Here is a 17,868-nt window from a genome sequence, read left to right as displayed (position 1 = left end):
ACCATATCCTTGGCATAAAAAAATACAAATTTGACTTAAAATTATAATTAATAACCATTTCCAGAGGCAGACATTGGGATGATAAGTAACAAATTATTTAGTATGAATTCTTACTTTCCCCTAACCACTTGGGCTAGACTGTAGATCAATGACCTCCCTTCATACAGGTTGACGATCACTCCCCGACTGTCCAAGAGGTTGAGCACCATTCTTTACCCCTGTCCCATCCCAAATCCTTGTCCCTTCCAAGGGTTATATAATAATAATGGCTTAGCACTTTCTCCTGATAGCTCCCTTCCCTTCCTTACCTTTCCTCACCGCCAGAGGTTGTTCTTGGTCTCCGTTGAACTCTCTCCGATACTTCGCGCTCAAATTTCTCTCTTCGTGATCTATCCTGACCACCACCACGCATATTGTACCTAGGATCTACATGATATCGAACTTCAAAGTTTTCAAAGTGTCCTGTAAACAAACAAAATTTTTGTTAGGTATATTATGTCTTTCAAAATTAATGGCAGATAATATACAATTATAGTGGAGTGTTGATTAGATACATGTTTAGTAACTCGAACAGAGCCCACTTTTGGTTCATTTTTAGCTCTTGGAAAATTTAGATTCCAGACTTGTCTATTAATTTAGCCAAAGATTATGATTAACAAATATTTGTCTATTTTTGTAATTAGTTATATTAAATAGTACAGTACAGTATTTAATCAATTTTTACTGTAATTTAAATTTTTTGTATACCCAAATTATTCCAATCAAAATAGAAGGCGTAATGAAATGTGGTTATTGTCTTGTATATGGAGGCAATTCCTCAGCAGTTTTCAACTAATGAAAATAGAATACTGCTCAGAAAACTTCATAAACCCAGCCCCAAATAACATCTGGCTTGAGGAACGTTAACCTATGGCATCTAAAATGGAAGACTGTGGCAAATGCAACTACAGTATGGCTAAATGAAGCCTGGAAAGCAATCTAAGTGAACACTCACACACAAATGACCTCTCTTATGGATGTGTGACAGAACTGCCTTAAACCAGCACATGGAACCAACTAGAAAAAACCCAGAACCTTATTTTCACAATGATGATTTGAAAAAATAATGATTACAAAATACTTGTTACTCAGATCACACCCTAATCAAAGTTCAGACTAGAAAGGGTAATGGATCTGCATAGCCAGTCTCGAATCCAAGCAGAGGCACTTGGAGGCAAAATCCAGCAAATTTAAATTGTTAATAATAAACTGATTAACTGGGAACAAATAAACCAAGACCTCACAGAAATAATCTGGAAAGAAGGGCTAGAAAATGCAAACCTAAACCAGTACCTCAAGAAGAGAGGCACAGCAACCCTAAGAATATGCTGAAGTCACTCACCACTAAGAAAAAAGTGAAAAAATGCAAATCAGAATGAGAATGGCATCCCCCCCAGAGGGGGAAGAAAACAATTCCCACAAATGACAAGAAAGGCTATGTAGAGAAATAGAAACGATTGAGCTAAAGCTACAGGAATCGTGTAAAATCCAAGAGAGAAAGAAAAAGAGCAATAGGCCATCAGTGAAATAAAGAGGAAACCAAAATACTTTTTGGTTATACAAACTACATCTAGCAATGGGGCCCCCCTGCACAAGGGACATGGAACTTTCACAGATGACAACATAGAAATGAGTGAAATACTGAGGATTCGGTACAGTTATGTTTTCAGTGAACCAATGTATATAGTGCACTGAAGACCAATGTTACCATAACCCCCCACTGGTAGCCATTGACAGCATGCCAATGTACTCTTCACCAAGTCCAGATTCCTGGCATTCGTTATTTACCAAGAATTGCAAAAACCCACTATTACAGGCCCTTAGCATTATTTGGAGACAGAACCTAGATCCTGGTGTTATCTCCGACATACTAAAAACGGGGAAAATCATGCCCCTCCACAAGAGGTAATAAAACAGACAATATTAAAGACCGATGGCACTAACATCTCATATCATCAAAATCTTTGAATGAGTGCTAAGAAGTAAGAACATAAAACATGTGGAACAACTTCATCTACATACATACAACCTGTCCTCTTACAATGAACGTTGCTTTTTGCTCGTATGCATTACTAAGACCAAAAATTGTTGTACTAGAAAATGGAAACAGCTCGCAAAAAGTGACGTGATATTTGTACCAAGTGACAAAAGTAAAACACTGAGTGTGCAACGTGAACTTGAACGGTAGACAAAAAGTGAAGGGGTTATGAAAGTTAAAATGAGTGGAAAGATGCAAGCACACAAGAAGAACCACCCAAAACCTTGCAACAACTGGTACACAGTCAACCCAGCCCTTGTGCATGACCAGACATTTGTTTTATAAAATCCACATAACTCTAAATTCTTGTACATATTACAATGTTGTATATAGTCAACTGTATTAAATGAGATAGGGTACTGTACAATTTATGACACTGAAAAGCTTGGGTAAACCTTTACACGAGATATACTGTATATATAAATATCATTACCAGGATATTTGTCCAGAAATCTTGGGTCGGTGATTACACATGATTGACAATTACACAAAAATACAGCACAGTACAGTATAAGGTATTTATCAAAGAAGGAAAAATCTTTCCCATTCCCCTACACATTCAAGAAAAGACAAAACCTGTTTTAATTCAAAATTATGTCAACTTACCGCCTCTAAAATGTCTGATGGCTTGTTTTTCAAATGGGTCAAGATACTGATCAATGATCTCGTCTGGCTGTTTGTATACAGGTGATGCTGGCCGTGTGTAGTAGTCATTTTCACGATCTAATTCTGCTTGACCTAAGCTGAGGTTAAATCTTTTCTCTTCAAAGTCTGCATCTGTCTCTTTACGTTTATTTGCTCGTTTCATCATCTGCATGCAAAATACGAGAAACAATAATTACTATACTACACTGTACGAAGGCAAAAATTAATAAACTTATTCAGATATAAAAAGGGTATATAAAATCTAATACTCTGTACAAAATTAAGTGTTAAATGTAACGAAACTACTTTTCTTTGAGCAACCTCGGTATCTCTCTGGTGCTTGGACTCTGGTACCACAAGATATTGACAAAATTACCAGATCTTGTATCTTGAAGATACAGGTGTATCAAACACCAGGACCAGAATCTGGCGTACTCACCGAGGTGAGGGAAGTATAAGAATTCAAGACTAAAATAAAACCAAGTAAAGCATTCCCAGAACTTACAGGTGAATCAAAACAAACTGCATATTTTCATCAGAAATAGACAAGATGGAAACAATGGAAAGGAAGCTTGCCCACTGTCAACAAATCATGCACTAATACCCAAGCACATCACCAGATGGCAGCTCAGGTCACCCAGTGGTTCCACCTATCTGCATACCTCATTAAAGGGCTGGCCCAAAATGGCCTCAATCACTACTGGAAAGACAGACATAGAAGGGCAGATATAAATGAGGAACTACCCAAAACAGCCTATAAATAGGCATTTTATCAAACTTTACACTTGATCAGGGGGTCAGCCCTCAGCTGCTCCCTGATGCACACTCTCAATGGTGCCTTTGTGAGCTAACCGGCTTCGTGCTAAACGAAACACTAATAAAAGAACACAGACAGAAGGCCGACCAGTGGAGAAAAGAAGGCAGGAATCCCAGGGCTCTTGGACAAACAGACCCAGCGAGGATGAGGAACAGTCAAAAGGTAATGGGAAGCCATTACATGGTTATATGGCTTTAAACATGGAGCCTGGATATTTGCAAGACATATTAGTAATGAAGTCAGCAAAAGCAGCATACTTGCAGACATCATGTGTATTAGGAGGCACAGATTGACCTACTTTGAAATAGGTCAATCACATTTGGTAAGCAGACTCCTCTGATACTCTTATGACCGTCATAGACTCATATAGACATTGAACCAACAATGAGCCATTATACAACTGGAGCTCCCCATACACGTCAAACCAGTCAATCAGTACACTATTCATTAAACATGCTCTGTTTCCTTCATAAAAACTCTTCAGTAACTTTCACAATATTCTCCCCAATTCATTCTAGCACTTCAGATCCTGTTTCTAGGTCAAATGACCCAACACTTCATCTCCTAACCTCATACCTAACTCAACTAAGTATCAACTAGAAATTACAGAAAACACCAGTGACTCATTATCATCCTCTTCCAGTGATATGTAATCCTTCTACCAATTATACATGATCAGTAAACCAAAAATGGTATCTGTATTATATGACCAATTAACTCAATTGGGTCCTGATAAAAAAAATATCAACCAAATCAAATGTTCTGCAACTACTGGTCCGATTGGCACAAATAATAGATCGATCACTAATAACTTTTCCACTGTAAATATATCTAATATATACACAGCAATTAGAAAAATGATCTAAAATACTAATTTAAATGCCGTACAGACCTCCTTAGCATACCGCAGCCCACGTTCCCAAGCAGATTCAAATGGTGAAGGTTCAGGAATGAAACGACGTACTTCTCTTGTCTAGGGAAAGGAAAAATTACTTTTTAGTTACATTCTAACATGAAATACATACATTTTAACATGAAAGATATCCCCTGAAAGCAATCACGGCATTACTACCTCTCCCAAATGCCACTATTATACAAGTACAGTACTGTATTTTGCATTTGTAGCCAATAGTGCACGATTGTTTTTAAATTTTGCTGATATAATTAGGAATATGGCAGGAATGAACACTCCAGCACTATGCAAGATATAAAAATAAACCTGTATTTGGGAGCCTGTGCTCATTGCATAGCAAACAGGAAGTCATGTGTGGTGCTTGGGGGTGGCCATGGACAAACCAGGTCTCACCCTTCCACTCGGCCTACCACCACCTTACCAGCAACATTTTTTGGATGGTTTGCAATGCCTCACCATTGCTGGCAATCACAGTCATATATCAAAATTTATTCAGGATATTCATTCCAACAACTTTATTGATAATTTCATTGGACAGCCCCCCTCCCCCTCCCACCACAAAATGAGAATCTGGTACTTCTGGATAAGTTGTGTCCAGAAACCATGTGGTTGTTTGAATGAATAAATTTAAAAGTAGAAAGAAATGATACTAAATAGCTCCCAGACCTAAAACCTACTACTACAGTATGAGGAGAGGTTGAAGGTGTTACACATGTTAAAACCATTGAAAAGAAAACAAGTGTTATGATAACTGTGCAATATTGTTGCATATATTAACAAAGTGATACCTGTAATGAGGAAGTTTGAAATCTGCAACATCAAAAAACAAGAAATCACTGATTAAAGCTAATAAAACTGCCAATTTTTTTTTAATTCTCTTTTTGCAAATACAGTAAATAAATATAATAATCTAAATGAGCGGGTAGTGTATGCCAAAAATCACCGGAAGCTTCAAAACTTAATGACGAAGCTTGAAGGGAGAACTGGAAAATACTAGCATAGGTCTCACCCTGTAGTAACACTTAGGTCATTACAACCCACCTTCTCTTTTTGTGCTACAGGCCAGTGTAGTTTTGGCTCAACATTAGTAGTGTACAGTCAGCTGCTTCTACCTCATGTGTTTCATTATTATGACCCACCCATTATTATGGCCTTGACACTCATCTTACACTTCCTAGTCTGAACCTTATACATTAAACACAATGGGGAGGGGGGGGGTTAATACAGTATCACACGATACTGTATACCTTGTGAACACTGTTACGGTACCCTTCGCAAGGTACTGTACAGCATTATACAATGAGAACATTGTATACAGCACTTTGAGAATGAATGTTATGTTATATCCAAAAATGTGGTTTTTTATATAAGCGTAAATTGGGTTGACCAGACCACACACTAGAAAGTGAAGGGACGACGACGTTTTGGTCCGTCCTGGACCATTCATAAGTTGATTGTGTCAAGTCACAATCGACTTGAGAATGGTCCAGGACAGACCGAAACGTCGTCGTCCCTTCACCTTCTAGTGTGTGGTTTGGTCAACATACTTTAGCCACGTTATTGTGACTCATCGCCTGCATAAATTGGGTCTTTACTACTATTTTTTTGAAGGTGAAGGAAAGAGATTAAAGTATATATATATACTGTATATTGTAACACTTGAGAAGGAAATAGGTCAGTTCAATGGATATGTACTCTTATGGCAGAAAATTGAAATGTGGAGAGGAAATTAAAAATGTGGCAGATAGCAAAAAATACCAAAAACTAAGCATGACCGAGATGCTGTGCCCTCACCCTTCCCCGCTCACTGTCCTCTTCTTTATCAGTTGAAGCTTGGGATTTGGATGGAGCAAACATATTGTAATTTCCTTTGTCTGATACTCCTGGATGCAAGAACCTACAATTGGTGCCCCATGTACACTGGCCCTTGTTGAAAAATCTGTAAAAAAAAAAAAAAAAAAAAAATTATTATTAGTTATCTTACCCGAAGGAAGCTATTTTCTTATTTTCAAGAACGTTCATGATTAATAACACCGATCATTATTTCGTGCTCTATCCCATATCAGAGTGAAATACATGCTTAGTACACAAAACCATTGTTCCCTGAAAACACACAACGAAACAGTCCCTCTTGTTACCTTGTTACGTGTTATAACATTTTTATGACATGTTAGAGCATTTTTTTGTGTTAAGATAGTTATTAGAAATTATTAGGTGTTACATCTTGTTCGAACATTGTAGCAATGTCATAGTATCATCGTATGTTGGGCGGGTTGCAATCTAACGGTGAACACTATCTGATCTATAGAATTTTAAGATATTCTATCTTAAAAACTTGTCTATTAACCTTAGTACTTCACATCTAAAAATAGGTAGATATCCTGGTGTTCATTAAAAAAAAAAAATTCTACTGTATATTGTAAGACATTGCTTACTGATGTTAGGGAGAAGTACAAACAAAATTCTACTACTTTTAGTTTGGCCATAGTGAGGTGAAAAGGTGTCGTTGATGACATTTTAAGGGATAATTTTAAGGGAAAGGGAAAGTTAATTATTTAGATCACTAAGGTCTTCCAGGCATATAAAAGTTATTGCAATTTTGTATGGCATTACTGGTTCCTAGCATGGATGTCAATCAATGGAGAGTGAGGCACTAGACATGGTGCCCATCTTTTTACTAAGGCCAAGGAAGGAAACTAAGGCTTTAATAATCTTTTCCAATATGGCAAATGGTAGCCAGATGTGTCTAGTGCTGAATGGCATCCACATAGAATCAGTGGAACCTTTGAATATTATCGTGCACATCTTGTATACAACAAGCAATTGGGGCACAGGTGCCTATCGTTAGAGGGTGGCGATAGTAGCTTAAGGGTAAATTCTATTAATATAACTATTTTACTTATTAATATAACTAAATCTGTATATATTCAAAGCAGGATGTTGAATAGCTGCATTTTCTCTATAATTTTAGTTATCAATCCCATCTACATTATCAACTGCCACAAATAATTGTAACATGTTAAAAACCATTCATATTTGTGTCATCAACAGGTTTCATAGTCAAAATAAGTGAAACTAACAAAAAAAATCTAGTGGCAACAGGACAGAACGAATGATGCACTTCTATCTGAATAAACCAGACATCAACGACTAACAGATCCTCGGGAAGAAAAAAAATTAAATGTAATGAAATGCCAGTTTCTGGGTGAGCCCCGGATGCTCCCCGACACTCTTCCTTCCCCAGGTCGGCGTTGTGTTTCTCGTTAAAGAACTGCAGACGGTCGGCCCGGTCCAGCTCCCACCAATGACGGGGGAGGTGGAGTTAACTAGCCGGGAGCAAGTTTCACTATATTTTGGTCGTTTCTTTTATTATTAGGGGAATTCTTTTAGCATTTTGGGGGTTATAGTCACATTTTTAAACCAGGTTGTGGTTTGTTTTGATTTGCCTATCTTCCTGGGTACCTGCCCTGGTGATGGCAAAGATGATATCCTTTAAATGAAAAGTGATCATAGACCGTCGCTCCCTGCGCCTCTCTGAGGCGGCCAGTTCTGGGTCGTAGTCCCTGATAGGCAAAACGAACTCCTCAACAGATGACACTAGGTGGTGTGGCACTTAATCAGTGATAATAGCATCAGGAAGCCGACAGGGCTCCCCACAGAAAAAGTTCACAAACTCAGGGTAGGTAAATTAGTACCAGTGATTTCTTCTTATGTCAACTAGATCAAAGAGTACAAGCATGCAAATGAAATGGTTGTTGAAAATACTGTAACAAAAAAATTGTCAAAATAAAAGCTGCAATGCTACTCCATTTAAGTAAAATCATTATGAAATTAATAATTAACATATACATTGCAGATTTTGAGAATATGTAATTAACTGCTCATTCAATAAGGTGTAAATTTTAAAAATTATTATGAATGTTCACTTCCTTTACCAATTACCTATGGTGCTCAATGTGACTATTGTGACTTAGTCTCAATTAATAAAACACTATATGTGCCAGTATTTATCATGCTCTACAGCACTGTTTGTAAGTTTATTAGACCAACTGACCTGCACACAGTCTTGGGTTCCTGCCGTAACAAGGATTCGTCCTCGTCTTCATCACTCAGCTCCCCATCTTCCCGGTTTTCTGGGTCGCATTTTTTCTTGCGTTTATCTCCTTCTTCACCTTGAAAGTAAAAGAAAACCTGAGTGACACACATGGAGCTCAAACTAAAAAGAGATAAACAGATTGGAAAAATAAAGTGGAGAAGAGAAACAAATCCTAATGTCAAAGATATTATCGAGGAATTTTTTGGACAAGGATCAATTTTAGAATCAATGGATTTTCTTTGTTAAATCTTTAAAAACATATAGTCTTAACAATCTGAACAGAACAACTTGGCATCAAAATTAGGAAGATAATCTATATACAACACTCAATATGGAACAAAAGCTGTTGCTTATTACGGAATGCTAAAAAGTGAGACCACACACACCTTCCTCTCCATCTTCTGCCTCCTCCTCTCCACTCTCCCTCTCAGCTTCAAAATCAAGTTCATCTCTCAATCCCAACCCTTCATCACTACGGCGCTTGGAAGTCGGCTTAGTTTGATTATTTTCTTTATCATTTCCACCTTTTCTCTTGTCTTCTATTCTTTCATCTGTGCTCGACTTTTTAACAGGGTCTTCATCATCTTCACCAAGTTCACCATTGAGCTGGAACAGTTAGTTCGATGGCCAATTAGGAATGGTGTAGATTAAAGTGTTAAGAGAGTTGTCATGTGTCCAATAGTAAGTGTAGGATATAGAAAGAGGAGATGCTAAAAAACTTTTAATACAAGTGTGAAAGAAATAGAAAGCCTTTACTGAATACTATATGTCTTTAGAAAAGAGAAAACCAAATATAAAGGTAAATAATACATAAAGAGTTTTGATACAAGCCAAAACTATATATATAAGGCACAACTGAAAACCAAAATTATTCTATGGGAAATAAACATTTGTGAAAATATTAACCACCTGGTAGGTGGGTGGGTCGAGTGTGAGGGAATGTGAAAGACAGAGTACATTTGTATATGGTTGCTGGAGGAGATTTATGAGAGAGTGCATGTAGAATGGCCATGTTGTTGGTGGTGGTTGAATATGAACTTGTGTCTAGGAAGTTGGTAAAGATAAAGGTGTGGATGGACATGGTCAAGGGTGTTGGGTTAAGGGAAATATTAGGAGATAGAAAAGTCAGCGTGGAAGATCACCGAGTAAAGATCGGAGTGTGAAGGTAGCGAGAGTGGGATTGCCAGCTACGAAATACAATCAATGCTTCACCAGATATGAAGCTAGAAAACAACAAAACAAAATCATCATAAATTGGATGAAAGGCATTTTCAGTTATAAAACCACGAAACATCTGAGGATAAAGCACGACGCGTCGGCATAAGTCAAGAACCAAGCATTGACAAGTGCCAGACGCAGCCTTGCAGAGCACCTCCAACCAGTGTAACAATATTCTCTTATTTTTTTTTTTTAAATTTTGCATAAAAATAAATAATTCTATAATGAACAATTATTTTTGGAATTTTTATATTTTTTATGCATAGGCAGGTATTACCATTTCTCCAGAGCCACTGTCTAAGGGTTAAAACTAAAAACTTATTTCAAACAATACAGTACTGTACAAACACCTGTCCCTTACCGTGGAATCCCCTTCAGATATTTCAGAAAGCCTGTCTGCTTGACCACTTTCCTTATCTTCCCCAGCTTCTACTGAAGATTGGTGATTAAATGAATCGCGATTCTGAGGACTGGCAGGATCGTCTGGATTTTTATGTTTGGAAGGGTTGACTCGATCTCTTGGACTAGATGGATTTTTAGATACATGTTGGTAATTGGGGCTCACAGGTGTATCTGTGCTTCTAGGATCTCTCAGACTCAATGGTTCCTTAGAACTTATGGGAGCTTGTAAGTTTAGTGGCCTACCTGGACTACTAGGATCTTTGGGGCTAATAGGATATCTGGGGCTACTAGAATCTCTGGAATTAATAGGATATCCAGAACTATTATGACCTTTAGGACTCCTTGGCCCTTCAGAACTCCTGGGATCTTGCAGGCTCAATGATTTATCAGGGCTTCTGGGATCTTGCAGGCTCAATGGTTTCTCAGGGCTTCTGGGATCTCTTGGAATTAATTGCTCCTTAGGGCTTATGGGATATCTTGGGCTCAAAGATCTATTTGGACTAAATGATGTATTTAAAGTTTTATGAGCTCTTGGACTTGATTGTCTGTCAGGGCTTCTAGAGTCTCTTGGACTTGCTGAGCCACCAGGGCTTCTAGGGTCTCTGGGACTTGCCGAGCCATCAGGGCTTCTAGGGTCTCTTGGACTCACTGAACCTTCAGGGCTTCTAAGGTCTCTTGGACTCACTGAACCTTCAGGGCTTCTAGGGTCTCTGGGACTCAATGAACCTTCAGGGCTTCTAGGGTCTCTGGGACTCACTGAACCTTCTGGGCTTCTAGGGTCTCTGGGACTCACCGAGCCATCAGGGCTTCTAGGGTCTCTGGGACTCACTGAACCTTCAGGGCTTCTAGGGTCTCTGGGACTCACTGAACCTTCAGGACTTCTAGGGTCTCTGGGACTCACTGAACCAACAGGGCCTCTTGGATTCTGCCGACTGAAAGAACCATATGAACTTCTATCTGCAGGGCTTATTGGAGCCCCATGACTTCTAGGATCTCTTGGGCTTGATGGGCCATCAAGATCCCTTGGGTATCTTGGACTTATTGGATATCTTGGACTTGGTGGACCATCAAGGCTTTCATGATTACTTGGACTTACTTGACCATTAGGACTTCCACGATTACTTGGACTTACTGGACCATCAGGACTTGCCGTATTTCTAGAGCTAAGTGAATCATCGGGACTTCTAATATTGTCTGGGCTCATGGGTCCTTCTGGACTTTGTGGATTCATGTGGCTTTCAGAGCTACTCTGACTCTGAGAACTCATGGGACCATCTGGGCTCATGGGACCTTCGGGACTCATAGGACCTCCAGGGCTCATAGGACCCTCAGGGCTAGTAGGATCCTGTGTGTACACAAACCCCTGAGGAATTTCTGGATTCTGCTGATGCATGAAAATTTCAGGGCTCATGGGGCCCTCTGAACTAGGAGGATTTTGAGGAGACATTGGACATGAACTGGCTGTATTCTCAGGACTCATTGGGTCATCCAGAGTTCCGGGATCACGAGGTGGCGAAGACATCGTCTCCTCCCAATCTTCACCTTGACTCTGTGAATCTGAACCATCCATGCTACTCATCTCTGAAAACCAAAAATAAAAATGAATTATATTATTTATTTTACTACAGGCAAACTTGTTTGTACCAATTGGAGTTCTGTATTTATTAAGCACCTATGAGTCATCTCATTTATTGGACTGAATCCACTACTCCACATCAAAGAAAAATGTGACTGGAAAGTGAGCTGGGCTTCAGCAAGCCAGTTGGTACAAATGTAGGTTAGTTAGGTAATTATCAGGTGAAAGTGCTAGGCTAGTACAACAATATAACACTTGGAATGGATATGAGGACAGGGAGCTGTGATTGGACAGTGGGAGGAAATCGTGTCCAACCACTTGGACCGTCAAGAATTGGGTGTTAACCTGCAAGAAGCAAAGTGTTTCTGTACCAACCAGTCCAAATAGTTTGGTCTGGTACAAATGTAGTTGTACTGGATTGCTAAAATGAACTCAAACTCAAACACGAATAAACGATACCTGATCTCTGTTGATCAGATAATGTATTACAATATAATGATGCAGATAAATGGGACATAAGCCAAGTTACGGTAATGTACTGTTAACCACTGCAATACACATAGCGCATTAAGCCCTGAATTGTACATAGTGCCTTAAGGCAATCAATCTGGGATGCGCATCGCGCCTTAATTTAAGGTATTCATATAAATATCGTAGGATTCAAAACTTCTGCGCAGTCACTTGGGTAGGAGATGGAGGCCTGAGGTCTCCAGTGAGTGTCTACCATCTAGGAAAAACAATTCCCAGCATCCCCCACAGCCATGGATAGGCTCCGTTACCAGGTAGCAACCATGTCAGACGCATCCACATTGAGCTCCCAGTCTCTGGTTGGTCGCATGAAAACACACTGATGTTGAAGTATGGGGCATATTGTTTGACGATGACTGTGCTAGTGATATTGAAGGTCCAAATCTAGAAAAAAGACCGAACACAGGTGTCTGATAGTAGAGATACGAACATTGAAGTAGACTATGTGGAGTTTGTGTACAGTACACGGCTCTCATCAGTCCTGCCAAGCTGGCCTAGGTCAACACCAGTGAATTTACCATCACCTGTGCCGTCATACGTGTCTGTACAAAGTGAGAATATAGGCAATGAGTCGTTATCTGGGTTCGGTGACATCGGCTCAGATACAAGCAACGTTGATGAACCGAGTGTAAACAACTATAGAGGTTCTGTTACTAGGCGAGGATTTGTTGCCTTAACCATACGACAAGCCAAGCACCAGCATCTCAGAAGACTTGAGGACATAGATGACAGTGTGCCCTTGACATCAGGTGTTCATGGTAGGCCTATACTATGCAGAAGAGCCGCATCTCCCGCCATGTGCAGCTCTAGTACAAGACGATAAAGCAGTGTTGTTGGCACCCATGCTGGTGGTGCTGGTGTCGGCCGTGGTGTTGGCACCATGGCAACAAGCATGGGTGTACTTGTGTGGGAGAATTATGACAATTTTGTCCCACATATACCAACATTTGATAATACTGATGTTGGTGTGACATTCATATTGCCTTATACTGACGACGATATTCCTGAAATGGAATTTTTTATGGCTTATTTCAATGAGCTATCCACGCAGCATCATGTTGTAGAGACGAATCGATACGCTGTGCAACATATTGCATCAGGAATTTTATCTTCCTCATGACATGTTGGAAGCACATGACCATTAAAGAAATGTGTGTTTTTAGTGCTGTGCATGATTATGAAACACGCAGAAGCACACGCAACGTAGACAGATGAAGCAAAAATCTGCCTGTACATGGTGCATTAAATGCAAAGTTGCCTTGTACGCCATTGACTGGCTTCAGTGATTATCACACACTCGTGCAGTACTAGAGTTTATAGTTATGTATACAGTCTGTGATATATGTGATTCAATATTTTGATGTTTTTCTTTTTAAAAAATTTCAGTTAATGTAAATAGTTCATTAACAACTGCACCACAAAGTTGTCACATGAAATAGGTGTGCAGTGCAGGGGTTAAAGAGTCTGTGCACAAAATTAATGCTATTGAAAAACTGAAATATGGGTGCGATAGCTTTTAGGTTCTTATTTATATTTTTAATTTAGAATTGTTAAACTATCACTTCAACAAAAAAAAAAAAAACTCGATAAGCCAATGAGAAGAGCAAAAATATGTTTAAATGACAGGTCTAAATTTTCTGTCACTTCATATAGTATGCACAAAAGTTAAATATCACTAATATGAAGCAGGTATATACTTAATACAAAAATTCACTAAACAAGACAATGAGTTTACTAACTACTAGTTTAATCTTCATCAATCAAATCAGAAAGTCACTGTAGTTCCAACTCTCACACTAGATGCTACAAGCCACACTACAAAGCAGACAACCACTCCCGGCCTCACTTGAGTTCTCTGCCTTAACCTCGTTTGACCTATCCACCCTCATCCTCGATCGAGCTCTCTGCTCTAACCCACCTTCGAACTCTTCAACCCCTGGGCTCCATTCAACACCTGGCCTCATTCAAGCTCTCTGCTTTGTTCAAGCTCTCCTCTTGAGGCCTCTAACGAGCTCTCCACCTCTGGCCACCATTAGCAATATGCCCTACTCAACTCCACCACCAGCACATAACAAGTATCCTCATCCCAACTTATCAGGACACCATCATACCACTTCTAACATTCAATGGTTGTAATCAAACTATATTAAATACACATAAAAACCACCATACACTGTCAATATTGTCACCCAAAATCGTATACATCACACAACATATCAAATGTTATTCCCCGGTTTCATCTTCCCCTTGTTACACCCAATTTAGATTATGCAGTTCAGTTTTAATCTTACCTCAGAAATTAGAAAATACCCTTATAAAAGAAAGATTAAGAAAGCTTAATTTACATTATCAAGAAATGGGAAAGAGTAAGAAGTGATATGATTGAGATATACAAATGGTTGAGAGGTTATAACACACAAGGACATTAACTATCTCACAATAAAACACAAAATTCATACACAGTTTCCCAAGCTTAAAAATTCAGGAATGACCTTGGTAAATACTGGTTTGGAGAGATAGGCGTTATTTTACAGAACAAATTGCCGGATAATGCTGATGTTGGATCACTGGATTGTTTCAAGCAACTGTTAGGCACATACAATATATGAATGAGTTTGGTTGGGTATAAATAGGAGCCCCTCATGTGGTCAAATTGGTCTAATGAATGAAGTTTCATTTATTCTCTTGTTGTATTTTTCTAAAGGAGACTTAATCAACCAGGTTGTGACTCATATGTCAGGCTGCAAGCAGTCGCCTGACTGACCAGACTACCAACCAGGAGGCCTGGACACAGACCAGGCTGTGGGGACATTGATCCTCGGAATCATTAACAGATAAATGACAGGTAAGCCTAACGTAATACAATTGCAGTTAAACAAAAAATTAGCCTTGTTGAAACGCTCGTGTATGATTTGACCATAATACTGAGGTTATTACGAAACACTTACAAATATGTCTAAACACCTGCAGGTGTTGCCAGACACCTGCAGGCACGGCCAGACACCTGCAGGTACGGCCAGACACCTGCAGGCACAGCCAGACACCTGCAGGCACAGCCAGACACCTGCAGGCACAGCCAGACACCTGCAGGCACAGCCAGACACCTGCAGGCACAGCCAGACACCTGCAGGCACGGCCAGACACCTGCATGTACGGCCAGACACCTGAAAGTACGGCCAGACACCTGAAAGTACGGCCAGACATCTATTGCAAGTACTGTATTGCTAGACACCTATTGCAGGTATTGCCAGACACCTATTGCAGGTATTGCCAGACACCTATTGCAGGTATTGCTAGACACCTATTGCAGGTATTGCCACACCTAGGGGCCTCGTAGCCTGGTGGATAGCGCACAGGACTCGTAATTCTGTGGCGCGGGTTCGATTCCCGCACGAGGCAGAAACAAATGGGCAAAGTTTCTTTCACCCTGAATGCCCCTGTTACATAGCAGTATATAGGTACCTGGGAGTTAGTCAGCTGTCACGGGCTGCTTCTTGGGGGTGGAGACCTGGTTGAGGACCGGGCCGCGGGGACACTAAAAAGCCCCGAAATCATCTCAAGATAATCTCAAGATAACCTAAAGCAGGTATTGCCAGACACCTATTGCAGGTATTGCCAGACACCTATTGCAGGTATTGCCAGACACCTATTGCAGGTATTGCCAGACACCTATTGCAGGTATTGCTAGACACCTATTGCAGGTATTGCTAGACACCTATTGCAGGTATTGCTAGACACCTATTGCAGGTATTGCTAGACACCTATTGCAGGTATTGCTAGACACCTATTGCAGGTATTGCTAGACACCTATTGCAGGTATTGCTAGACACCTATTGCAGGTATTGCTAGGCACCTATTGCAGGTATTGCCAGACACCTATTGCAGGTATTGCCAGACACCTATTGCAGGCATTGTTAGACACCTATTGCAGGCATTGCTAGACACCTATTGCAGGTATTGCTAGACACCTATTGCAGGTATTGCTAGACACCTATTGCAGGTATTGCTAGACACCTATTGCAGGTATTGCTAGACACCTATTGCAGGTATTGCTAGACACCTATTGCAGGTATTGCTAGACACCTATTGCAGGTATTGCTAGACACCTATTGCAGGTATTGCTAGACACCTATTGCAGGTATTGCTAGACACCTATTGCAGGTATTGCTAGACACATATTACAGGTATTGCTAGACACATATTACAGGTATTGCTACACATATTACAGGTATTGCTAGACACATATTACAGGTATTACCAGTAGGATTTTTTCAAGCTGGATGCCAGTAGCATCCAAAACGATCCCCAGATGAAACCATATTTGTTTAGGTTTGGATATACTGGGTTAATTAAGGATACATTAGGTTAGTAAGTACAGTAATTACTGTACAGTATATCAAAGGAAGGCGCCAAGCTGGGGCACCAATGTAGCATATATTAGGTTACATTAGGTCAGAATACATTAGGTTGGGTTAGGATATATATTAGTTTAGGATATATATGTGGTTGAGATATATATTAGTTTAGGATATATATGTGGTTGAGATATATATTAGGTTGGGATATATATATTAGGTTGGGATATATATTTTAGGTTAGGATATATTAGGTTCACTTAAAGACTTATAAAGATACAGAACAACCTGGTGGGGTCTGCTTTCTAACTGTCAAAACTTTATGCTGAGTTAGCTTAGGTTGGGTTATGAAGGGAGTTGTTTCTGACTGGCCATGGGGGAGGGGGCTCTTTGGAACCCTATGGTTAGACACCCTTGGATACAGGTAGACACCTGTGGGAATGGCTGGACACCTGCAGGTACGGCCGGACACCACCAGCTATTCCTCACATAACTCACGTCCAGAGAAAGTCCAACATCTCCCCCCCACCACAACACAACCTGCCCCCCTCATCAAATCTCGTGTCAATTCTGCCACAAAATAAACGCCAATCAACCCAAATAAAACTACACACTTGAACACATTGACTCTTAAAAGGCCGAAATAATCAATGTTAATATGATAAAAAGGGGAGAGAGAGAGAGAGAGAGCGAGAGAGGGGCACTATAGTTATGAGGTCTTGCCCCTCTTGCTACCTCCTCTCCCACACTCACCACACCTCCACCACCTCATATTTACCAGCAATTGGCTGTTCCCAGCGCGCCAGAACCAGGAGAAAAGCACCTTATGTGTCCCTTTTTGTGTGTGGAATAGGTGGTACATCGGGTGTGTGAGGCGAGCGTAAACAAAGTTAGGGGGCTGGAGGTCTCCCATGGCCCCTTCCCCCCCCCCCCCCCCAGGGCGACACCTGAGCGGCGCCAGGCGCATGCCGTTAGTCAACATAAATAAATAAATAAATGTTTATTCAGGTAAAGGACATACATACAAGAGGTTTTACAAAAATTAATAGATTTATAGATAGTACATACAATGCCTAAAGCCACTATTACGCAAAGCGTTTCGGCCAGGAAAAACATTAAAGACTAAAACTTAATCACTATACACATCACATCATTAATCATCATCAAAACACATCACTATACATAATATTAACCTATTAATACACATTCCTGCACGTTAATACACATTGTGACCTAAATGC

At 40.0% G+C, this 17,868-nt stretch overlaps 1 protein-coding gene across 7 annotated transcripts in view; it reads right to left on the bottom strand.

The window, feature by feature from the left end:
- LOC123775033 (zinc finger CCCH domain-containing protein 18) overlaps window positions 1–17,564 on the bottom strand; it is a 45,661-nt gene extending 28,097 nt beyond the window's left edge. For 3 of the 7 annotated variants that reach the window (XM_045769798.2, XM_069319393.1, XM_045769800.2), the window contains exons 1-8: window positions 17,406–17,552; window positions 10,128–11,749; window positions 8,935–9,154; window positions 8,507–8,624; window positions 6,247–6,391; window positions 4,432–4,512; window positions 2,684–2,888; window positions 309–462 (exon numbers count right to left, since the gene is read on the bottom strand). In XM_045769798.2, the coding sequence (XP_045625754.1) occupies window positions 309–462; window positions 2,684–2,888; window positions 4,432–4,512; window positions 6,247–6,391; window positions 8,507–8,624; window positions 8,935–9,154; window positions 10,128–11,747 (2,543 nt within the window). In that variant the 5' untranslated portion in view covers window positions 11,748–11,749; window positions 17,406–17,552. Of the gene's footprint in view, window positions 1–308; window positions 463–2,683; window positions 2,889–4,431; window positions 4,513–6,246; window positions 6,392–8,506; window positions 8,625–8,934; window positions 9,155–10,127; window positions 11,750–17,405 lie in introns of all 7 variants that reach the window. The other 4 variants (XM_045769797.2, XM_069319392.1, XM_045769796.2 and 1 more) reach the window with 3 other exon arrangements.
- Between the last annotated feature and the right edge of the window lie 304 nt (window positions 17,565–17,868).

The sequence above is a fragment of the Procambarus clarkii genome, chromosome 92, assembly GCF_040958095.1.
Source record: "Procambarus clarkii isolate CNS0578487 chromosome 92, FALCON_Pclarkii_2.0, whole genome shotgun sequence".
NCBI classification, from domain to species: Eukaryota; Metazoa; Arthropoda; class Malacostraca; order Decapoda; family Cambaridae; genus Procambarus; species Procambarus clarkii.
Note: the sequence above shows the minus strand (reverse complement) of the source record. Positions and strands in the feature narration are given on the sequence as shown.